Source organism: Mustela putorius, unplaced genomic scaffold (assembly GCF_011764305.1).
Source record: "Mustela putorius furo isolate JIRA1106 unplaced genomic scaffold, ASM1176430v1.1 tig00003845_pilon_pilon_pilon, whole genome shotgun sequence".
NCBI lineage: Eukaryota > Metazoa > Chordata > Mammalia > Carnivora > Mustelidae > Mustela > Mustela putorius.
In genome coordinates, this window is record NW_025421998.1 from 19,458,095 (window position 1) to 19,484,177 (window position 26,083).

Here is a 26,083-nt window from a genome sequence, read left to right on the forward strand (position 1 = left end):
CAAAAGGTTAGAAAAGATACAGCATTTGGCTGAAGAATTGTTTTTTTTTTTTTTTTAAGATTTATTTATTTGACAGAGAGATCACAAGTAGACAGAGAGGCAGGCAGAGAGAGAGAGAAGCAGGCTCCCTGCTGAGCAGAAAGCCCAATGTGGGACTCGATCCCAGGACCCCGAGATCATGACCTGAGCCGAAGGCAGTGGCTTAACCCACTGAGCCACCCAGGCGCCCCTGAAGAATTGTTTTAAAAAGTAACTTAGTTAAAGGAATTTTAACCTTCTGATATTTTGTTTTCAACAAGAATCTAAAATGAGAAAATAAATGCAAATCAACCACTGCTTGGTTGTGTTAAAAACTGTGTAAAATATCCTGCCTTTCCTATCCAAAATACTTTTAATTTAAATACTTACTCTGAGCCTGCAGCCATTTCCAAGTATGATGTTTCTGCTGTATCAACCCCCAAAGGGATCACTATGCTCATGACGTTCGCCTCTGGTAAATTCGATTACTATGGAGTCCTATGCATTGGTATCCAAAACACTGGGGCATGCCAGCCACAGTGCTCATTGCAAACATCTAAGTGCATCCACAAACCCTGTTTAAAAAAAGAAGGGGAACAAAAAGTTAAAAATCACCTTCATATTCCTAACACAGTCATACTATTAAAACAGTTAAGTAAAAAACATGAAGAAAGCATTCTTCATTAAAATATCCATAGATACTGGAATTTGCTCAGGGAGACTGAAGGAAGTTTCTAAATCAAAATCTCCCTTTGGGAATGAATTTTAAAATACCAAAAGAAAGATTAATTAAGGTGTACTGCTTAGTGAAGAACCAACAAATATTACTCATTTTGAAAGACAAAATGGAATTTCTTACAGCACCATATCCAAAACAAGTCTCCTGGTTCAGAAAGTGATCTAAACTAATAAATACTGAGAACTTACTATGGACTAAGCATCATATTAGGCTTTTAGATGGATGATCTATTTAATCCTTACAGCTGGAGATAGGTATCTTTTACCACTGAGGATCACAAAACCAAGAAAGATTAAAAAACTTAGACAAGGCTGCTCAGTTGGAGAAATAAACCCAGGATTTGAACCAATTCCACTCTACTGTTTATATCTGTATAAAAGCAAAACTATTTTATTTGTAATAAAACCCACTGCCTTAAAGTGGCTGTCATTTTCTATACTATGTAAATATAGGTCTACTGAAGGAGTTCTCCATTTCTTCAGTTAGTATCAACTCCCTAGAACTAATATTCCCTAATACAGGCAATTAGTTAAGAAAACTAATATACTTCATTGTTTTTAAATACATTTACCAAGTAACAAAATATATTCACCTTTAACATCAATGCTTCTAATCTAATTCATTGCATAACATTTGTACATGGTACTCTTTGTGAAGTATCTACTCAAAATCTTTCAAATAATAAAACAGTATAACTCAGGAACAAAACAGAATGATAATCCTATAAACAGGAAAAGAGCAACAGTCAAAATCATTTTTTGCCATGTTATACCTGAAATACTGAAGAGCAAGCTTTCTTCAAACAGCAATTCTTGTATTTATTTTTAATTTTTTAAATTTTTCAAGTAAGCTCGAGAATACCTAATTCAGGTTAATTCCTATTTCTCAAATAATGCAGATTGTGAGCTCATACCTTATTGGAGTAAATACCAAAACAGGGAATAAAGCGGTAACAGTGGTTTGAATTCTCCAAGAAAACTAGCCTCTATTTTTAAACCATGTATAACTGGGGGAGACCTACTAGATTATAAGACATTATAATAAAAATACACAATAACAGTTGTGTTATTGCACTTAAAAGTTAAAAACAGAAGCACTGGACCTATCTCTAATGCTCACCAGACGTGTGAGACAAGCAAGTTATTTAACCTAAGCCTCAGGTTCCTTGTTCATAAAATGCGAATTTATCCTCATAGGGTTTCTGAGAAGAAAATGAAATAATGAATGCAAAGCATTTTTGTACACAGCACTGCACTTTTTTGGCAATCAACATGTGGCAGTCATATAAAAAGAGTTGCTCTTCTTTCATGGAAAAGCTCTCTAGGTTTCATTTAAAGTGAACTTCTAATAGCTTTTGAAACTAAAGTAATTACAGTTTTCAACTTGCTTTGTTTTTATAGTTTGCTCCATCAAATTAAAATCATCCTCTAAAAATAATTAAAGCAGATTGAGAAAAAGGAACAATGAAAAGCTGCCCTACCTTCTTTTCTACACCTGACCATATCAGAGTTACTTCATGAAAGCCACATAAAGCTATAAAATTTCTAATTAACAAAATGCAAGTAATACCAAACTTTAAGTTTGTTCATTCAAATGGTATCTCATTATGTATTTCTTTTAAATGCTGAAGACCTGGGCCTAACAACAGGTTAACAACTACAACCTAAAAAAAAAAAATTATCTTCCTTGTTGGTAGAATCTACTTGGTAGATGTTTTCTTTACATTAGACTCCTAAGAAGCCTTACATTTTAGGTGTATGTTGTTAAATATTTAGTAGTGCCATTTTTGTTTGTTTTAATCAGAAGCAGAAACAAGAAAGCAGAAATCAAACTGTTATATACTCCTTTAGGTAAATGAGTAATGTTTCCAACCTAAAGAATCTACTTGAGTATGTTTTCAATAGTATGCTCCATTTTTATAAAATATACACTCAATAAACACTACATTTGAACTATTTTTAAACAGCAATGAAGAGCTTGCCATGAGCCTATTTCAGCCAATAGCTTGTGCCTATGTGATTACGGCCTATCTCTCAAACGCTGCACAATGCCTGCAGCATAACACTCTATTAAGGGACTAGTGAATGAATTAGAGCACCTAAGATGAAACTGCAGCCCTGGCCTCATTAGCCAAATGAGTTGCCAGCCTCTAGAATTAAGTGCTATAACAGCAACTACATGACACCTTCTCCACAAATACATCACTCTAAAAACACAGACGCTTATCCTCAGGATAGGCACATCATCCCAACTGAAACAGAACCACAGACTGAATTTGACTTAAGAGGGAAAATCTCAGTAATTCATTCACAAAAGGTCAGAAGCCAAGAGATCCCATCTACTGAGACCATAAAATGGCAAACATTTCACTCTATTCATTAATATCAAAAACTCTAGCCAGAAAACTCACACTGTTTAAAAATATAGTTGATACTTAATAGAATCATAAATTCATTAGGGTCAAATCATTGCATGTTTAAAAATAAGAAGGGAAAGCCAAGGTAGTAAGCGGAAAAGGTGTGAGCTTGTAACATACGCACAACTAGAGGAAATTCAACAATTCAACACAATCCAAACAATTACCACAAAGCTTTCACAGCTTATATGCGAATCAAGAAACTGATTTTCCAGCTGTCAAGTAAAATATATACAAAGCACATTGAGAATAAATGGCAGCCATTAAAGAAATAATGTAAAAGGAAATACCATGAGATGTCTGGCAAATCTGAGGTCCAAGAAAGAATAAATGTCTTCACAAAACCTGCTATCCAGAATAGACCTAGAAACCAAGTGAACACAGGAGTATTGAGCTGTTTTTAAATGGCATAAAATTATGGGTATGTCTGTCTAATATGGCACCTAAAACCAAAGGGACTCACACAAAGACAGAAGCTAATTCTTAAAAAAAAATAATAAATTTATTCTTCACCTCTTTATACAAATGAGTGTAAACACAGTAAAGGCAACAATTAAAGCTAAATGCCAAATCAAACTGGACAGAAACTGAGAAAATACAATATTAAATACAGATTTAGCAAAGCAAAGGCAACGATACCAAAACAAAAACAAAATTCTAAAGTAGGAAAAACAAGTTGAAAAGCTAGGAAAAGCAATTACAAAACAGTCTATCAGAAAAACTGGAAGGCTGAGGTTGCTTTTAAGACCATGTTCAGAAAGCAAAAAATACCACTGAAAAGATGAATATCGTACCCAAATGCAGAAGGATGAAAATATGAGGAATTTTTTTTCTAAAATTATGAATAAAAGTGCCTAATTTAACAAAATCTCTTTGAAGAGTCATTTATTACCTTTCTGTCCCTTATAAGAAGCTTATACACAGTTCAAAAAATATTAGAATTAAATCAGTGTTTGTGTTTTGGACATGTATCACTAATAAGCTGGTGAATTTTTGGCTAAATTACTAATGAAAATGAAATAAAGAAACTTGAAAGAAATTGTAAGGGACCACATACGTAACATTTCCTTATAAATTAGAAATTAAACTGCCCTCACTATGAATGTAAGATTTCCTTCCTCTGTAGCAGTTAGCTAAGGTATAATTAAAAAAAAAATACTGGTTGACCAAGATTACCAAGTATTACCTATGAAACTCTGGAGAAGTCATTTTACTACTCTGGGTTTGAACTATAAATGGAGGTAGGTTAGGCTAATGATCTTACAGTTTAAATCGTACAATCACAAGTCTATTAAGAGATTACTCCTGATAATCTAAACACTGAATATCACATTCCAAAAAGCAACAAAAAATAACTTTGACAATAGAATGAATTACTTCTCCAACTGGGTTAATATTATTATCAGACAGTGCTCTACAACCACTTACCTAATACTCAAATCTCCCCAAATAGAGGTTCTGACAGCAATGACAAATACTGAGTGCCTGCAATGCTTAATCATCACAAACCTATGGTGGGAGTACATTTATTACCCCCATTTTACAGACAAGGTGGAGAGATTAAACTTCTGTAAAGCTTTATCGCTAATAAATAGGATAATCTGGGGTTATGGACATTAGGGAGGGTATGTGCTATGGTGAGTGCTGTGAAGTGTGTAAACCTGGCGATTCACAGACCTGCACCCATGGGGATAAAAATATATGTTTATAAAAAATAAAAAATTAAAAAAAAATAAATAGGAGAATCAAGACTGGAATGCTAGCAGTCTGATTCCAGAACCTACACATTAGTTTGCCTGAAATTAAAATTTGCTAGATGACTGTTGTTTACAATTAAGAGGAAAAAATTGACAACTGCCCTTCTCAAAAAGAGGAGAAATTAAATAAATATGTAAGTGTTGCACTCTAGGACATCTGGACTACATTTATTCCAGCACACTGAAAGAACAGTAATGAAACCCACCTTGCTCCTCCCCCAAACTTAATCTACTTACTCAACTTACATGCATTCCACAACAATGCACTAAAATACTACAGAAGAGGAGACCTATAGCTCAAAGCCTAAAATTTGGATTAAAATATTTCAGGGATAGTGCGAAGGACATCATCAAAGAATATTCAAATTCTCTATTTTCAGGAACAAACGTGCTTCAAATTTGAGATTACTAATATACAAGTAATATGCAAATTTAAGATGACTAATATACAAGTATAACTCAATTCCTTATACAAAACTATTTAAGTAAAGACCACCTATCTAACCAGTTAACTTTTAACTTGAATCCCCTTTAAACCACCACTTGGTTCCTAGAAACAATCTCACCAACCTACATTATAATCCTTTTGTAGCAAATCAAATTTCTTTTTTTTTTTTTTTATTTTATTTTTTTTTTTTTAAGATTTTTTATTTATTTATTTGACAGAGAGAAATCACAAGTAGTCGGAGAGGCAGGCAGAGAGAGAGAGACACGGAAGCAGGCTCCCCGCTGAGCAGAGAGCCCGATGCGGGACTCGATCCCAGGACCCTGAGATCATGACCTGAGCCGAAGGCAGCGGCTTAACCCACTGAGCCACCCAGGCGCCCCGCAAATCAAATTTCTAAGAAAATCTGTATTCTTGTGCCAGGGTTAACACTGGTCTTGAAAAATGGAACCTATAATATAAAATTCAATGTTCAGAAAGTGTATCTTCTGGTTCTGTGAAAGTCTCACAGTGTTTCACTATATCATATTTAATACAATCCCATTACTACTAAACTCAATGTCAAAGTAGCAATGCTTCAGCTTTCACATTCTTTCACATTCACATTTTCACAATCATTCACATTCACAATTACTAATAATGGTTACTTATTCTCTCTAAGCCTTAGCACCTCATCTCTGAACAGGAATAATCACAGAACATGTATTTCTGAATTGTTTCAGACTCTGTGTGGCACTCAGTATTAGCTATCATGATCAGATAAAATTTCTGGGAACTAAATATTTAGTGAAAGTCCTTAAGAATGAGTACTGAAGAACAATTCTCAACTATTATACTTGCAAAAGTCAAGTCAACTATTAAGAATTTCTGACCAGCGTGCCTGGCTCAGTAAGAAGAGCATGCAATTCCTGATTTCAGGATTGTGGGTTTGAGCCCCACACTGGGTGCAGAGATTACTAATCAAATAAATAAATAAACTTGAAAAAAGGGTATTAAAGTATTAAGAAGAACAACCTTAAAAAAACAACATGAAGACAGAGAGTGAGCTGTAATGTGAACTATACAATCTGGTTGATAAGGATGTTTAACTGCTGGTTCATTGAATGTAACAAATGTACCATAATAATGAGGAACACTGACAATGAGCAAGGTTGTACTTGGGTCAGGAGGAGGCATGTGAGAAATCTATAGTTTCTTCTCAGTTTTTAAGTGAACCTAAACTTACTCTAAAAAATGAAGTCCATTAATTCTTAAAATACATGTATGAATACAATATTGTGAACTATTTGTCTGGCATTATAAAATGGGGTACCATTCTTTCTACTAGGGTTTCTGGAAAACTTCTGAACACTGGCACATTCCTCCTTCCCCACCCCAAAGCATGTATAAGCTAAAAAAATTAATTTATTACTATCAATTTTTTAATGCATGATGCTTTTTTGAGGAGTATTTCTTATCTCCCAAAGTGGTGGGGATCACTAAACTTCAGTATAAAATGTGGCCTTTTAAGGCAGCAATTCAGGGGGAACTAGGTGGCTTAGTCAGTTCAGCATCTGCCTTCCGCTCAGGTCATGATCCCAGGGTCCTGGGATCGAGCCTCACATCAGGCTCCCTACCCATGCTCTCTCTCTCTCTCATAAGTAAGATTTTTAAAAAAATAAAATAAAAAGCAATTCAGTGACTGGTAAGAATTGACAAGTTAGACTGTCCCTAGATGGAAATACAATTTGTTTCCCATACACACAAAACTGCTCTTAGAGTTTAGTCTATACTCACACCTGAGAATATAACAAAAGCTATTTCCTGCTGAAACAGTTATCTATTGCCACTTTCTACTTGCAATATGGCCCCACAACAACATATCTTAGAATTTACTGCTCACAATACAAGTGCAGAAGAAAAAAATCTTCAAAGTTAAGAATAATCACCTTCCCAAATTCCTTAATAGCTTACTTTTACAAGCAAAAGCAGTAATACCACATTCTCCAATGTAAAGCATCACATATGTGAAGCATCGTACCTGTAAAGCATAATACCACGTACTTCATGGGTACAACGTCCTTCTGTTAAAAAACAAAAAAAGTTGCTATCCACATTAGTAATTTTTAAACTGTGCTCCCAGCAGCGCTCATGGAGTTGGTGATTGAGATATTAAGAGAAAACAGAATCAGGGAAGTTAACAAAAGAAAAGGAGAGACACGTACTACAGATTTAAAGGAAAAGTCTGAGGCTGCATGTCCTATGTCTATCAAATGAGAAAATGGTATTAAATGGTATACTACTTAGTAATATAAAGGAACTACTGATACATGCAACTTGGATGAATATCAAGGAAATTATGCTGAGTGAAATAAAAAAGCCAATCCCAAAAAGATCACATACCATATAATTCCATTTACATAAGAGTCCTGAATGACAAATTATAGAAACAGAACACATCAGTGTGGCTGTAAGAGGGTATCACCAGGGATTCTTGTAGAGATGGAAATGTTCTGTATCTTAAGTGTGGTAGTGGATACAGGAACCTACATGTGATAAAAATGCCAAGAACTAAACACACACACACACACTCCTATGCACACACACGTGAAATTGGGGAAATCCGAACAAAGTGAATAGACTGTATCAGTATCAATATTCTGGCTGTGACACTGTACAGCAGTTTTGCAAGATGCTACCATTGAGAAAAATTGCATAAAGGAAAAATAGTTTCTCTGTATTTTTTTCTAAGATTTTATTTATTTATCTGTGTGGGTTGGGGTGGGGGAAGGAGGGAGAGCATGCATGAGCACAAGGCAGAGGAGGGCAGAGGGAGAAGCAGACTCCCCACTGAGCAGGGAGCCCAATGCAGGGCTTGATCCTGGGAGACTCAGGGATCATGACCTGAGCCGAAGGCAGACACTTAACCAACTGAGCCACCCAGGGATCCCTCTCTGCACTACTTCTTACAAATGCATGTAACTCTATATTACTTCAAAATTTAAAACTTAATTTTCTAAAATGACATTAAAATTGTGGCCTTCAAACTTTTTTTTGAGTACTGATAGAAACTTTTTTACAAATGACATTATACAGTGAAATCTAAGCATTTTTTAAAGTATTTATTTATTTATTTGACAGAGAGAGAGAGAGATCACAAGCAGACAGAGAGAGTGGGGGAAGCAGGCTCCCAGCTGAGCAGAGAGCCCAATGTGGGGCTGGATTCCAAGATCCTGAGATCATGACCTGAGCTGAAGGCAAAGGCTTAACCCACTGAGCCACCCAGGTGCCCCATGTGAAATCTAAGCATGTATTTTGATTCCAGAATGAAAAATAGCTTGAATCTCCTATGCTTTTCCCAGCGATTGCTAATGTCAACTTGAAGTACTATGTTAAGGAGGCCACAGCCAGATACAATAACAGGAGGCCTCAAGTGATCAGTAATGTCTGTAAACAGGTACAACAGGCATTTGTACCTCACATTTGCTATGTCTGTGGTTAAAGAGGGTGGCAGGGGTATGTTCCTGCCTATATGTCCTCGCACCCATCAGTTAAGTTCCATGAAAAGCATATAAGCTTCCTGGAGAATAGCTCAAAAATTACTGGTTAAAAGAAAATACTTACTGACTCAACATATGACATGAAAAACTTATTTCACTGGTATACTCTACCTGCCCAAAGCAGAAAAGAAAAAATAAGCTTCTAAAAGTAGTGCTGGAGTCTACTGTATTAAAAAACTAACAAACAAAAACAACAAAAAAACTCTGCATTTAATCTTTCAGTCAACCTATACAGACTGTTAGGCTGGTTCATTCTTGCTTTTTCAGACTTTAAATAAGTATCCCACCATATAAGGGCATAATACTTAAAACAATTAAAGCTGGTAATAATTTTTTTTTTTAAAGATTTTATTTATTTATTTGACAAAGATCGCAAGTAGGCAGAGAGGCAGGCAGAGAGAGAGGAGGAAGCAGGCTCCCTGCAGAGCAGAGAGCCCGATGTGGGGCTCGATCCCAGGACCCTGGGATCATGACCCGAGCCGAAGGCAGAGGCTCTAAACCCACTGAGCCACCCAGATGCCCCAAAGCTGGTAATAATTTTATTCTCTCATTCTTCGTTCTAGTCTCAAGCAAAACAATGTCCTCTCCAGGATTAATGAAGTACACCTTCAATCACTATTTTGAATCATTTCTTTCAGACTAGAGATCTTGAGTCCTCTCTTACTTCCCTAACAAAAAACAGTATGTATCAAATCTAACGAATAGGATTTAAACAAATCTTTCAGGTTCTACCATCTACATTTTTATTATTTCAGACCTGGGCTGCCAGAGCAATTTTTTAAGTGGTCTCTTTTCCTTTCTAACTTGACCTTTAAACCAGTGATCCTCAAACATAAATACACAAATTGCTACTTTTCATATACTGGGGTCTGGAGTTGGAAAAGATAGATTCCTAGGCCTCATTCCCACAGATTCTGATTTAGCAGGTCTGGGATGTAGCCTGGATGTCTTATTTTTTAAAAAGGCAATTGTTCCAGCCCTTTATAACAATTGCTTAGACAGATACACTTCATGCACTAGTATCCTAATTTTGCCCTCTTCACAAAAGCTCACAGTAATTACAGTTAAGTTCCTAATCTTGACATTATCAGGTTACCCTGTTCCAATACATAAATTCTCTGACTATGCCAGTCTTTTTACTACTGTTGGCATAACTTTGCTCATTCCCCTTCAAATTTTCTACAGTAATAGTCCTTCATTTTTGTCCATCCCACCAACAAAAACCTTATTAAACCTTCAAGAGTTATGTAAATACTTACTACACTTCCTTGGAAGCATTCCCAATTTCCCAACTTAAGACTTTTCTGCTACAAAACTAGCACCTGGGTGGCTCAGGTTAAGCCTCCACCTTTGACTCAGGTCATATTCTCAGAGTCCCAGGATCCTGTCCTGCATTGTGCTATCTGCTCGGCAGGGAGCCTGCTTCCTCCTCTCTCTCTCTGCCTGCCTCTCTGCCTACTTATGATCTCTGTCAAATAAATAAAATCTTAACAACAACAAAAAAAAACCTAGCTTTTAAGGTCTCTAGATCAACCTCCTGAGGGCTGTTTCCTTATCTATAAACAAAAATTTGGCCAGGCTACCTCAAAAAACTATCCCAGCTATAAAACCTGCTCCACCCTAATCTAACTTCCCAAAGAATGTTGTTATATTTTTTTAAGCCACTAGCATTTGACCCATTACTTGAAATAGCTATTAGATGCTTGGTTCTCAAAACTCTATCATCTACTTCACCCTTTACCAAGAACTAATATTTACATTTTAGCTATCAAAGCCCACGTCGTGGTAGTGAAGATACCACCTAAAATTATTCTGGATTAAATCATATTTGTCCTCACCCTAACACATTCAATCCCTTCCTCCCTCTTTTAGATAAACAGGAACATATCTCAAAACAAAGCAAAATACCTGTCAAAGAACATTATTGATTTCCTTCTGGAACATTTTTTTTGTAATTCTTTCTCTTATTACTTTTTAAAATGTGGAGTCTCTCAAGGCTCAATCCTCCCTATTATTAATCTCCACCCACACTGGATTTCACCTTTCATTCCTCTGATTTCCTATTCCTAGCCATCTATAGGGTATGTATCTATTCAAACATCTGCCATCACTGCAAAAACCAAACACTCAAACTGAATCTCTTCCACACTTTGCATTCCATTTTTTGTTTGTACCCCACTCCCCTAGTTCTTTTTAATCCTTCTTTTTTCTAGTCTCCTGTTATACTTGCTCAACAAGCCTTTTGTGCCTCTTCAGTGTTCCAGATTCATTTTTCCTCAGTTTCCATGGCTCCCACCATCATCTTCACCATCTGAATAACTTCCAATAATCAACCCCTCCAGCTTGCCACCATTGACTTCTGAATACCTGGTCTCCAAACAATGGAAGAAATCTTGCTTATTCTTAAGCACTTTCCCAGAGTATAGGGTAACTATTCTATTAATTTAAAATGCAATAAAATCAACTAAAATTTATCCATTTAACATATTTATGTTAACATGTTCCGTATACTGGTTTATGTGCTTGGGAATGAGCACTGAACAAAATTAAGTTGCCCTTAAGCCCCTTTTGATGAGCTAGGGCAATATAATATAATCAAAGGTATCTCAGAGGTAGTTTTAAGTAACTGCCTTTGATAACGATTTGTGTATTCTCATAACTTAGTCAAAAATTAGTCCTTTATAAGGGTCAATAGAGAGCTGAGATTTTTTCAAATGATCTGAATTCAAATTCTTGATCAGTGGCCTTTTTTTTCTTTTCTTTCTTTCTTTCTTTTTTTTTTTTTTTTTTTTTGAGAGAGAGGGAGTGAGCAAGCAGGTGCGGGGTAATGAGGAGGAATCTTAAGCCGGTTCTACACCAGTGCAGAGCCTGATGAGGAGCTCCATCTCACGACCCTGAGATCGTGACATGAGCTGGACTCAAGAGTTCAATGCTTAACCATCCAAGGACCCCTTATCAGTCACTCTTTAACTATGCTACTCCAAGTCTCTCTAGGTCTCTCATGAAAAATGGGTAAAATATCTACCTTGCAGAGTTGGTATGGATTTTAGCATCTTCCCTCTTAAGAATTAAAAGCATGAAGTTCCCATTACTCAATTTAATGATAATTTAATCAATCCCAATCACAAAACTGTGGATCACTGAAGACACTTAGTGAAAAACAGCATCTCTATTATTGTAAATATCTGAAAAGATCTTAAAATTCCACGTTTAAAATATTTGCTATAGAAATCTTAATTCTAAAAAAGAGTAATTTCTAAGTATCAACAAACTATAAAATCAGCAAGAGACTAGCAAAATGAATAAGAAAAAATACTTTCCATGTTTAAACCATTTATTTCTGCAAAATTTTCCCCAGTCTTTTTTTTTTTTTTTAAGATTTTTTGATTTATTTATTTGACAGAGGGAGAGAGGTTACAAGTAGGCAGAGCAGCAGGCAGAGAAAGAGGGGGAAGCAGGTACCCTGCTGAGCAGAGAGCCTGATGCAGGGCTCTATCCTAGGACCCTGAGATCATGACCTGAGCAGAAGGCAGAGACTTAACCCACTGAGCCACCCAGGTGCCCCCCCCACTCTTTTTAATCCCAAGACTTACAGTATCCAATGATCAACTTCTTCTCTGCATATATTAATATAAATAGAAAAACAAAATAAAAAACCCGGAAATGAAAAAAAAAACAATCCAGAAATCAAAGAACCAGTGCCTAAGAACTAGAGAGTTGAAGCTTAGAGAAAAAATGTCTACGCATCTCACAGGAATGAATTATGGAATTAGTAGATCTAAGCCTCCATCAAGAAAATTACTCAGAAATGCAAACTTTATTAACTTATTATGTCTTATTCAAGCTTTTAGAGTAGCCAGTCTTTTTTTTTTTTAAGGTTTTATTTATTTATATTTGACAGAGAGAGAGATCACAGGTAGGCAGAGAGGCCGGCAGAGAGAGAGGGGGAAGCAGGCTCCCCACTGAGCAGAGAGCCCGATGCAGGACTTGATCCCAGGACCCTGAGACCAGGGCCTGACCTGAAGGCAGAGGCCCAACCCCAATGGCATCCTAGAGTAGCTAGTTTTGAACAGGCATATAATCACAGAGAAACTGTACAATAAAGGGTAAAATGAAGTGTCAGGAATGAACTTAGTAGATAAAAGTGTCATTATTGACAAGCATATTTGCTATAAGACAGGCTACATCCACTTTCACTTTCCAACTTAATTTTAAAGACTTGTCTTTACAAATAGAAAACATTATGTATATACATAGATAAAAAAAAATCAACATTTACTGAGCCAACTGGCCACCCTTATAAAAGTCATTGTACATGAAAAAACTGCTGTGCAAAGTTAGGGGCTGATACTTTCCTCCAAATCCTTAATGAACAATTTACCTCAGGATATAAGAGGCATAAAATTTAAACTCCCTGTAAGTAAGAGTTTATACCAGCAGAGACTCCTTTTATAAAAGGCTATACCAGCAGAGACTCCTTTCAAATCTCCATTATCATTCTGGATTAAATTTAAATGATAAGTAAAATATTCTCAAAGTAACTACACAATAAAAGAACTTTTGTCTTCTGGCACAATACTAAGTCCCTAAGATCTCCCAGTTTTTACTTGGAATTCAAAAATCAAAATATTACTACATTAGTGTGTAATTATTAGGTTTTGCTAACATACAGCAACCATGTTACAATGTATCAAAAAATTACAGGCTAAAATTTGCAACCACACAAACTGATCCCAGAGTTATTAGCCAACACAATCATCAGTTACTTCCCCTAGGAAATATGTGCAAGGTCAGCAAGCCAAAATTAGTAGCTACCATAACACTTTCAATTAGAGGGCGTTCAACTATTTGCCACTAAATGAATCTAGTTTACAATATTAACAGAAGAGTCCTAAAGAAATGAATGTAAATCTCACAAAAAGAAAGTAAATCTCACAAGACAATAAAGGTTACGGGATCTTGTCAGATCAGCGCATCTATTCAATTCCATAGACATTTGAAATGTGTGATTTCATTTAGACAGAATTCTACAAACCCCAGTAGGACAAATCACAGATTCTGAAACAGCATTTTAATTATTTTTATTTGTGTGTATATGTGTGTGCTGCATGTGTGTTGTCTAGCAACGGGATTCACTGAGGTAAATGGAATATAGAGGGGTAGATTCATTTCTTAAGGATGCTACAGCACATGATCATAAACAATTCTAGAGACCAAAGTCTGAAATCAAGATGTCAGCATGAAAGAGCATTTTAAGACTTCTAAGATACAACCCCCCTCAAAAATCTGGATTTATAAACAACAGGAATTCGAAATTTGTGAGTTCATCAGTTAATGTGGAGACTCATTTAAAAATTATATATACCAGGGTGCCTGGGTGGCTCAGTGGGTTGGGCCTCTGCCTTCAGCTCAGGTCTTGATCTCAGGATCCTGCTCAGGGGGAGCCTGCTTCCCTCTCTCTCTCTGCCTGCCTCTCTGCCTGCTTGTGATCTCTGTCAAATAAAAGAATAAAATCTTTAAAAAAAAAAGAAAAAAAAAGGAAATGTCTTCCTTTAAAAAAAAATTACATATATCTTAAACACTGTATTTTTAATTTAAAATGGACCCTGAGATCATGACCTGAGTTGAAAGCAAGAGTGGACACCTAACCGACTGTGCCATGCAGGGATCCCTGGCACTAATATTTTTTAAGTGAAAGTTAAGGAATCTTCTACAATATCTATATAAAAGGCTTTGGGGAAAACACAATATACAAAAAAATTTAAATAAATTGTGTGTGTGTGTGTGTGTGTGTGTATAAATATATACATATATAAAAGCTATAAACAGTGATCAGTACAGCACATGAAACAATGGGGATAGAATCAGAAACTCACTTTTTTTCCAGGAACAGCTACAATACAAACAGCTGGAGAACTAATGAAGAATTGTACACCTATTAACTCAATGAATTCTCAAAACGACTCTGTAAGATAGGCTCTATTTATTATCTCAATTTTGCAGATCAAGAAACTAAGGCACTAAAAGATAAGTAACTTGTCCATAAGGCAATACAACCTTACGGTTCTAGTTTCTACTTTAAGTCCTAGGCAATACTGCCTCTAACGAAGTATTGTTGAGTCATATATAAGAATATATACTGCTTTCATAATCTTAAAAATTGGAGGGGATAATCAAGTCTTAGTATGTCACTCCCCAAAACAAATTTTTCAGCAGCTCTCCCATAAAGTCCATAATCTTCTGTCCTGGCATTCAAGACTCATCAACCTTGATCACAATTTGTACTGCTAGAATTCTAATCCGAGACTCATCCAAATAACACGTGGGTTCTGGAAACCAACAGATAATCTTGAATGGGGATGTAAAGAAACACAAAACATAGTCTGTCACATGACACTGCACAAAGACTAGTATTCCTTCATTCAGATAATCTAAAAATTGGCTTCTCAAGAGAACAGTCAGCATGGTTTCCTGGAAAAGTTTAAATATCAAGAATTGTGACCTAAATTTTAATCCCTGATCAACCACTATCTAACTATATGAGCTAAGGAAAATCATTTAACCTCCCTGGTTTCTGTTCTACTTGCAAAATAAAAGGGAAGAGCTAGAACACTGTAAAAACTAGCTGAGGCTAGCAACTAAAATGCAAATTCAAGACTCCACTAGATGTGATTAAGTAGGTCTGGAATGGGGCCCAAGAATGTCTGCTTTAGTGAGCACCACGTAAATAATACATGTGGTCCCTGGACCACAGTGAAAAATATTTAAATAAAAATCTCAGAAATCAGGGCGCCTGGGTGGCTCAGTGGGTTAAGCCGCTGCCTTCGGCTCAGGTCATGATCTCAGGGTCCTGGGATCGAGGCCCACATCGGGCTCTCTGCTCAGTGGGGAGCCTGCTTCCTCCTCTCTCTCTGCCTGACTCTCTGCCTGCTTGTGATCTCTCTCTGTCAAATAAATAAATAAAGATCTTTAAAAAAAATAAAAAAAAAATCTCAGAAATCAATTCTAACTCTAGTTTCTTAGCTTCAGTCAATAGGATGCTACTTTACATAACCAGCATGCGGGCTGTGGCCTAAAAGAAAATCCTCAGTTCATCATGAGATTTGTTTTGCACCTCTCACCCTGTACTTTTTTAAGACAATGGAATATAATTTAGTAGTGCTACAAACTGAACTTTCATCCTCTTAAGACACAGATACAGTTGATTAAAATGAGTTTTAAATTAATTAAGCCCCTACAAAATGCTGATTCAAGTGTATCATCTCATTAATCCTATTTTGAAATATGTTCTCTATCAGGATATTTCAAGTTTTAGAGAATGTAATCTCCACTCTGTAAGTACCCACAAGTCTCAAAATTTTCTTCTCCCAATTTTCTCTGAAAATTTCCAAAGAAATTAGTAATTTTCATTCAGTATGTTACCCAGGGCCTAAATCAGTAAAATATTCAAATTACCACCCAATTTCACTACCAGTATTTTATCATTAAGAAGAAATATGCCAAATTGATGAGTATCATTATAATGTAATTAAAGTCTGAATAAGTATTTTCCCTGTTTATTCTTTTCTTGTTCTAATGAACTTTTCCACAGTAAGTACTACATTTGTTCCAAAAAATCATACAGCACTTTGTTCTAAGAGTTACAGATGTTTGATGCTCTGCTATATTAAATGTACCATCTCACCAATCCTTTTTAAAAGAGCAAACTTGGGCACCCGGGTGGCTCAGTGGGTTAAAGGCCTCTGCCTTCAGCTCAGGCCATGATCCCAAAGTCCTTCGATAGAGTCCCTCGTTGGGCTCTCTGCTCAGTGGGGAGCCTGCTTCCTTCCCTTCCTCTCTCTCTGCCTGCCTCTCTGCCTACTTGTGATCTCTGTCTGTCAAATAAATAATAAACAGAATCCTTTAAAAAACTTGCATATGTGTTATATGTTAACATATATGTTAACATATATGTTTGTTAAATATATTTTAACATGTATGTTTAACATGTGTTTTTAAAACTTATCTCAATAATTTCAGAAAAAAAATTTTCAAAAGAATTACTTCAAAGATTTTTTTTTAATGGAGAAAGGGGAATAACACCATAATTAAAATATATATTTTCAGGGGCACTTGGGTGGCTCAGTTGTTAAGCATCTACCTTTGGCTCAGGTCATGATCCTAGGATCTTGGGATCAAGCCCCACATTGGGCTCCCTGTTCAACGGGAGGCCTGCTTCTCTCTCCCCCCCCCCACCACCCCATTTGTGTTCCCTCTCTCGCTGTGTCTCTGTCAAATAAGAAAAATTTAAAAATACATATATGTATATATATATATATTTTAGCATTGTCTCAGATATCAAAATGCGAGTGTTAGCAGCAAATCATAAACCTAAACAATTCTAACTCAAGGCTCATTTAGTAATAATTCTAAAAACTAAATGAGTAATTAGAACACTATAATTAAATAATTTAACAACCTATGTACTTATTTTCTGTATTCTGAATTTCAAATTAGGACAGCATTCAGTAAGCTATTTTAAATCCCATGTGTAGAAAATGACACTATCTGACACTATCCAAATTATCTACACTTTCCTTCCTTAAAGTAGTTTTTAATCTGTGTGATTTCAAAAACGATCCATCTGTCTCACAGAAAGACAAGAAAAAAGAAAACTCCCACAATTCCAATTACCCAGACACAAATCATTGCTAAAAACTTTGGTGTGTTTGCAGCCACATGGTAAAAACTTATTCTGGCAAGAATCACCAATAGACACTGAATCTAGGAAAGTCTGACAGGGAACAGAATATTTACACAACCTCAAAAATACCTTCCCACAAATTACTTAATAATGGCAAAAAGAGAAACAGTAACTATACAATGGAGAAACTACACCACGCCTTAACCAAGCAATTAAAATGAACTACTGATAAGGGGCAAACATATTAAATGCATCCAGATGATTAAACAAAACAAAAAACCCATATATTGCTTATCTAGTACTCCAGAAAAAAATCCAAAATCTGAATCTAATCATGAAGAAACCTTAGGTAAACCCAACTGAGGGACACTGCTTTAATGACTAGCCTGCCAATATCATGAAAGACTAAGAGACCTGAAAACTAAACACAATCTGTAATACTGAATTGGCAACCGAACCAGAAAAAAAGTGCTAATAAAGGACATAACTGGGAACCAATGAAAATGGAATATGGACAAGAGTCTAAATAAAAAGTATTACATCAATGCTAAATTTCCTAAATTTAACCACTCTGCTTACTTAAGACACTTGATCTTAGGAAATGCATACTTAAGTATAAGACAGCATCATATATGCAATCTACTCTCAAATAGTTAAGAATTTCTTTTCACATCAACAGAGAAAATAATAAAGTAAATAAGACAAAATGTTAAAAACGAGGGGATTTGAGTAAAGGGCTTAAGGGAAGTTTTGTTACTACTCATGTAACTCCTGTAAGCCTGAAATTATTTAAAAATAAAAAAAAAAAACAAAAAATCTTGGTGTTTTGGCAGTATTCCTTAGCATATGTGTATATAATTATATACAATATTTGTATTTTTTAAAATTAAAAAATGGAATCATCCATTTGACACTATTTAGTTTCAGAGGCCCTCCGAAGTACACATGAACATCCAGGGGAAAAAAGCAATTGCTTTACGATGAATTAAGTGTCCTTCTCTTGCTCTCCACCCAAGCAAACTCCCCCACACCATAAATACTCATTCTACCACCATCTCCTTAACCAGTCACAGCTAATTAAAGGGATCAAGATGGAGAACAGTGGTTCACTGACACCTTGCCAATTCCTGTGAGGTCTAACTGTACTTTCTTCAAAAAAGTTCTCTAAGATTTCCCTACAGTTCTATAACAAATCTTTTACTTAAGCTAGCTGGAGCTGATTTCTGTACCTTGCATCCAAACAAACTCTAAAACAGCAGGCTTTTGAGAAGTAGAAATAATCTTTTGTCTGTGCTTGAAAAAGATGGTTTTGCTGGGGGCTTAATGGTAAGATATAACAGGGCTGTGTCAATTCAGCCAATTATGCAGCTTCATTTAAAAAGCAGCAGAAAAGCAAATAATTCAAAAGGAACAATCTTACTTTCTCAAGAAGAGCTACTATGTATCAGACCAACCCCAGAACCTCATCAATATATGGCTAATGAAGCAGTCTCAACCTTTCAGTCAGTCACGTATCATTAAAGAGAAAATGGGTTTTCAAATTCCTGAAACCTTTCTTCAAACAACATACAAAAACAAGAGGAATTTTTTTCAGTTAGTCTTTAAGTAAAAATTATGTTATAAATACCTTTTGAAAACAAAAGTCAAAATAGATTTAAACACTAAAAATTTTTCTGGTCTTAGGGGCACTTGGCTGGCTGAGTGGGTTAAGACAGCCTCCGGCTCAGGTCATGTTCTCAGGGTCCTGGGACAGAGTCCTGCATGGGGCTCTCTGCTCAGCAAGGGAGCCTGCTCCCCCCACCTCCCACCGCTTGCTGCTCTGCCTACTTGTGATCGCTCTCTCTGTCAAATAAATAAAATTTAAAAAAAAATTTTCTGGTAGTAGAGAAAATGTTAGCTAACCTAATTCTGTGAACCTGAAATTTAAAATTATCTTATGAATACCACAAACCAAAACTATCTCAATCCCACTGTTCCATTAGTTAACTTTATTGCTATAGGCTCAGACCTTAAATGCTGTAACAAAGTTAGCTATAACACAGGTGTGATTACTCAATGTTCTTTCTCAATTATACACTTCAGGACGAAGATGTTTTTTCCTTCAGATTAACTCTAAATTAAGCAAACATCTAAGAGTTGCTAGAAAATTCTCTCTTCTCCAACTGTACAACTCAAATAAAGAAAGTTGCACAAATAATTTTCTCAGGTCCTGTCTTAATTAAACCCACATTTCACACTTAGGACAATTTTAAAATGCAAAAACAAATATTTTAACTAGAAATAATGGACAAGTAATCGATTATTTACTCAATGAATTACTATATTATAGATTACTAATGTGTGGAAAGCCATAGTATCTTGTTTTGATGGCATAACTCAACACATCAAAAAAACTGACTGAGCTGTTGCACTGAAAAGTCCAAGATCCCAAACAACTTAAATAGTTCTTATAAATAATCAAATCAGATTTTCCAGTAAAGCTGGAAAATTCACCTAACAATACAAAAATGGCTTTTGTAAACTACCTAAAAACAATTTTATTTATGAGCTGTCTGTAGGGAAGAACGACCTGATGTCATATTAAGGGAAAATATTTATCAAGTGAAATTTAAGACCCAACTATTTTCTTGACTCTGACTTAAGTAAAAAAGCATCCTTGTTACTAATGGTTAATAAAAACTTCTTATATTCTTAAAGACACAAATAACATCTAATTAAATTAGCTTTAGTCACCATCTGATTTTTAATGTAGCACTTAGCATGAGTGCTCACAATTAACAACAAAAAAAAATCTTTTGGTTAATTCCTACCTCTCTCTTTAGTTAGGAATTAATTTAATTGCAATAGCAAGATTTTTAGTTAAATACTGTTACTTCAAATCTGGTGTGCTAAAAAACTATTTTCAACCATAAATATTCCTCTTCCATATTAAATAAGAATTTAATACGTATTATCCATTTAATATTTTTTTAAAAAGGCTCTTCCCAACACTTGTACGTTACAAAAGACAGTAAAAAAGAAACAGTAAGCTACTCCAATTTAAACTCAGCCTAAAAACTAACATTTATACAGCAACATCTAAAATAGTATCCTTGTTTTTTTGCCAGTCAACACAAAAGAATAATTTTACCATAAAGTAAAAATAATTCTATAGCTAACATTAAAAATTCTCCCTGAATACAAGTATTAAACATTTATTCTAACATATCACAAGAAACAGTCCCTGATTACCCAGAATATTTGAGATGTGTCTGCTTAAATGAAAGCTTTAAATGCAACAAATAATTGAGCACCTACTCTCTACTGTGAATCAATCCTTTGGAAATGAAAGCTAATTATACACTATGAAAATATTTTAAAAAATAAACAGCATCTTTTACAAAAATTCCACACTGATACTTCTTTAGCACCTTTTGACAGTTCTTCCAAGTCTTTTTCATTTTCTCCATTTTAAACACTCAATGATAGCACACATTTAAGTCCCAGTACTAACTTCCAGAAAAGCGGATCTGTTAGGATTTATGTAACACACTTTAAAAAAATCCCTATAGGTGTAAGGCTTTGATGCATGAAAATGGGTACATTATTCTTAGAAATAAGAAACCAATTTTAAAAGTTAGACTTTCACTAAGACCACTAAGGTATGTGTTAAAAGAAGAATTTCTCCTAAATTATTAATTGGCTTTTATCCTCACTTCCTCATTTTAGATCCAAGAAGTCCTAGAGCTTACTGTGGTATACATGGTAAAAATCCTCTGGCTGGAAGCTCTAAGACAGACAAGCCAAAATTGTGAGAGTTATCAGAGATCTAAAGAGTTGAAGGGAAATGGAGGAGCCCTGTAAAGGTTCTAAACTTAAATTGAGATCAAAGGGATCCTATAACATACACTGACAACAAAAGGGAAGTACGATCAAAATATAGTCTCTAAAAATAAATTTGCTCTCCAATTACGTTATAATTTTTCACAAATCCACTTAAACAGATAAACACCTAATCCCTCAAAACTCTTAACAAAAGACCATTTGACTCGTCTCCCCCCTTACCCAGACCTACTGTATCAAAACTCACCAAGAAAAAACCTTGCCTAACCTTTTAATAAATCTGCCTCTACAATTCTAATTTAAAACACAGTCAATGGGGTATACATTAACAAAAGCCAAACATTTATAACCATGTTATTTATAAATTAACCATTTAAAATAAAGTACAATATCCTTTAAATATATATCAAAACAAGCAAAAACAAAAACAAAAACAAAAAAAACCAAAGGCAATGAAGCAGCCCAGTATGAGGAAAGCAATAGCGTGAAGGCAGCTTTTCTCATAATTTCTAACTTGGTATTGTTTATCTGAAGCCAAGTAGGTCCAAATGCTCTGTGTCTAGACCTGATCAAGGTCACTATCAAGAAAAAACAATGGGTGTAGACAGTGTTCCCTCCCCTGGCTACATAAACCAAATTTCCCTAAGAGTATACTGATTTCCTACATTAAATAGTAAGTTAAAGTACCAACCTTCTGGACCACAGATCTTAACCACACACTCTATGAAACAAACGCACAAATCTTTACATTAAAGTTACGACCTAGACTTACATGATCACCCAGAGCATAATAAAAATGTGTATTGACCAGAAACCCCTACACAAACTCCAACTATCCACTAATATTTCATTTTACAATACATTTCAAAGATTCTAAGTAAGGTTATGTGCTCAGTCTTCCATGATGAAACTCTCTAAGCCAGTTATTTCTAAGATTATTTTGTAGAACAAAAAGTAAACTAGCTCAATTATGAACTTCATGATTCTCTTGTTCCATTGTAAATATCAGAGCAGAATTTACAGTGGAATAAAAGAATCATTAAAGGGTGTATACTCCCCAACCTTTTTAAGAACTACTGGATTGAAAGGCACTCATCTTTCAGTTATTCCATATCAGACTGGTCATTAAACGCCATTAATGGCCCCACTGAAAACTCACTGCTAAGTTGAAGCCAAAAACATCAACCTCCCACTATAGAGGTGAATTTTAATCATTCCTACTTTTTCAAATACTGGTAAATGACACCATTTAATTTTCTGTCTCAATCTAGTAGATTCTGAAATTAGAATAAAATGGATTCAAGACCCTATATTATGGTATGGCTTTCATTTCAAGTCATTAAAACAGACTAAGTTCCACATCCCAAAATAGGTAAATGGGCATGGCGGGGGTGGCTTCAAGAACTAAAGCCTTACTTTTCTACTTACATAATTACAATAATATGCTATAAAACAATTTTAAAAGATAGCAAACTGTGCAGCTGCACTTCATGAAATACAGATAACTTGGAAAATTCTTAAGGAATGCTGAAATACGTGAGAAAAATGGATGCAAAATAAAATAATGAGAAGAACAAGCATCTCCACACCCAGCGAAGTAACAGGTTTAGGCTTGTTTGTACAGCTCCCTAAAAATTAATCTGAAAGAGTACAAAAACCAAAATTCACAAAACTGGTCAAGAAGTGGATGGGAAACATTTCACTTTAAATTAAAACATGTAGTCCCACAAAATGTTACACTTACACACTTATTAAACATTTTAACTTACTTTAGCACAGAATAAAAAACACTTGCACTAAACCGAGCAAGAAACTATTCCTTGTCCCAAGTATTTTTTTTTTTTTTAATGTTTAAGAGTACCTACCCTCACTACTTGAATTTCTAAGGCTACCTGAGTGTTTTAATTTTTTTTTCGAAAGTGGTGTCATTTTATTTGCCTCTCAGGAAAAACAATAAAATTAATCAACTAAAACACAGCACTATAATTTGCAGTAAAATCAACACATTTTTGTAAACTATCTGGGGAAGAAAAGAAGCACAGTCTTTTCATGTAAACATAATAAGCCCGTAATATGCTGCAGACAAACGCACTGCATGGGGTGTGGAGGACCCGAGCTGATTAGATTACCACAACATCAGCCTGGGGCCGCCATTTTTAGAATCTGTAAAGGACAAAAGAGGGAAATTTCACTTTTTACTTCCCATCTCGGAAAATAAAGGAAAAAACGGGGCTATCTTCCAGTTAGGTATTGATGTCTCCAGCCTAGAGTTGAATGCACCTCACTTAATTCTCTCCAAGGTCTCCAGAACTCCAACACCTTACGTTATTCACATCTCTAAAAGGAGGGGAAATAGGCACCAAAAAACCAAACCAAACCAAAACAAAACCCGGGGTTTACTCCAAAGCGAACTCTAGCGATTTCTCTTTGACTTTAAATTGTCTCATTCTTAAGAGTCTAGCAAGAACGGATCTATCTCTACGGAACTGAGGCCAGTGGAAGAGAGCACTCCGGATTGTTTTTTCTCTCCCCCCTCCCCCGTTTAGCACAGTGAACCGTTTGTTTCTCTTCTCTATCTGCTGCCACAGTGTTTGTGCCAATCCCTTTGGTCAAAATAAGCTTTTCTGAAATGTGCCATATTGTGGATTCTAAGCCTGCGGTACAGTAAAGGACCGCGATAATGCAAGAAGAGTGGGGGAGGAGACTGAGAAGGCTGGGTACTGGGGTGACCACCTCAGGGGCGGGTTTACCCTCTCCTGGAGAGGATGAGGAGCTGTCTCGTTCCCCCACAAAGGAAGATAGAGACCCAGAACGTCCTCTTAACCCCCCTCGTATTTACTAGGTAATTGCACCAGAGAATACCAGGCAATTAATGGAAGAAGAAGAAAATGGGGCCTATACGGTTTTTCAGCACCTGAACAAGATGCGGTCGAGGAAAGGGAGACTGGCAGCTCCTGGGACCACTTCGACACAAACCCTACTAACAGTCACAAGCCTCCCTCCTCACCCAAGCGGCCTTAACCCGCTGCCAATGAGGAGTGCGCCCCCTCCCTAACTCCCACTCTCAAGGGGGTTTAACTGCCAGTTTCCCCTTTCCCCAACCCTAAAACCCGCCATAATGCTCCCTTTCTAGGGACAGGGAAGAGAAAGGATAAATTCTATTCAAACAAGCAGCGTCTTCTTCCAGCCCAGACACCTGAGAGTCAACGTCGACTCCCCCCAACCCCCTCCCAAAAGGATAAAAATGAGAAAGCCCCCTCCCCCTTGAAACACGCGTCCCTCCACCCCACAAACCCCAAGAACTCCCAAGGAGACGACAGGCACTGACCTGTGATGTTCACACACCAGACACCCGAACCCCGTTATCTGCTCGACCCCCAGGGAGTCTCTCCACACCTCCGCGAACAGACGACCCCCCAACAGCAGCCACTGCGGACACAGGACCCGGCTCCACACACCCCCTCCCCAAACAGCAGCGCGCAGCCTCTTCACCAGCAATCAAAGAGTAGGGGAGGGGGCACCCAGACAGTCAACAGGAACGCAGAGGCGACGGCAAGGCTGCTCAGAGTGTCTATGCCCCCTCTGTTGCCGCTCCCGAACTCAGGCACGGTCTCCGACTCGGCCCCCTGCGCCCGCTCAGTGTCACTGCCTCTCGCTCTGGGAAAATGGCGGCGACGGCGGCGGCGGCCGCGGCGGCGGCGGCGGCGGCGGCCGCGGCGGCGGCGGCAAGTGCACGGGGCCCGCCCGCCCCGCTCCGCAGGGGCAGAGGGGGAGGGGACGAAGCTGCCCGCCGCCATTTTGCTTGTGGGCTGCCGCCCGCCGTTGCCTCTTCCACAGAGGCTTGAAGATAGCCAACTGGAGGCAGAGAGGTGGGCAGAACCTCCGTCTTTATCACAACAGATGCATTCAACTATTCACAGAAGGTTTGGGAAGTTTCGTATTTGGTGGGATTGGTTCTTTACCCCTTCTCCTTGAGCAGCCCTCAAGTCTGGATATCGGCGACGTTGGGCACGCCACTGTTGGGTGGAAGGATGAGGACTGTAGGCCCTGGGAACAACCCCCCCCCCTTCCTAAAGCGATGCACTTTCTCCCACTCCCCAAACCATCTCAGTCTCAGTCTTCCCCTCCCCCTCCTCAGTCTGGCCTCCAGCGCTGGGTGAACTCGGTTGGGGTGTCACTCGACGCCCACTAGGGGCTGTGGAGGCTCCAGTGCGCAGACTCCGGGCACCGGATAAAAGCGGAGCTGGGGCGTCCAGCGCCGTCTCGATGGAGGAGAGAGAAACGGAAGAGGTCGGGGGGAGAAGCAGCAGGAAAAGTACAGCCACCGTCAGCGCCGCTTTCCTGCCACCGTGTTTCGGGGTAAAAAGCTGCCGTTGCCGTCGGTGCAGTTGCCGTCGCTGCCTCCTACTTCTTTTGGCCCAGGGGAAGGATTTCCCCGCCGGCGGGACAGTGTGCGGGGTGGGGAGCGGGAGTTCCTTTATGTGGTGGTGATTAAACGAGGGAGGGACAGAGAGACGGTTATCTCGAAGAAAAAAGGGGGAAGCCAAAGAATAAAACAAGGGTTTCCCCACTAAAATAACACGGTGATTCTTGTTCTTGTTTTCGGGGTCTTCCCCCGAAATGGCGGTTTCCGTCTTCTCGCTCCGCAGAGACCAGGAGCGCTT

At 37.2% G+C, this 26,083-nt stretch overlaps 1 protein-coding gene across 5 annotated transcripts in view; it reads right to left on the reverse strand.

Moving 5' to 3' along the window:
• KMT2E (lysine methyltransferase 2E (inactive)) overlaps positions 1-25,100 on the reverse strand; it is a 91,312-nt gene extending 66,212 nt beyond the window's left edge. Inside the window, exons 1-4 of one of the 5 annotated variants that reach the window (XM_013060338.2) lie at positions 24,748-25,099; positions 7,396-7,438; positions 3,464-3,536; positions 409-593 (exon numbers count right to left, since the gene is read on the reverse strand). In XM_013060338.2, coding sequence (XP_012915792.2) covers positions 409-479 — 71 coding nt within the window. In that variant the 5' untranslated portion in view covers positions 480-593; positions 3,464-3,536; positions 7,396-7,438; positions 24,748-25,099. Of the gene's footprint in view, positions 1-408; positions 594-945; positions 1,004-3,463; positions 3,537-7,395; positions 7,439-24,747 lie in introns of those variants that run through there. The other 4 variants (XM_013060341.2, XM_013060332.2, XM_004739570.3 and 1 more) reach the window with 4 other exon arrangements.
• Between the last annotated feature and the right edge of the window lie 983 nt (positions 25,101-26,083).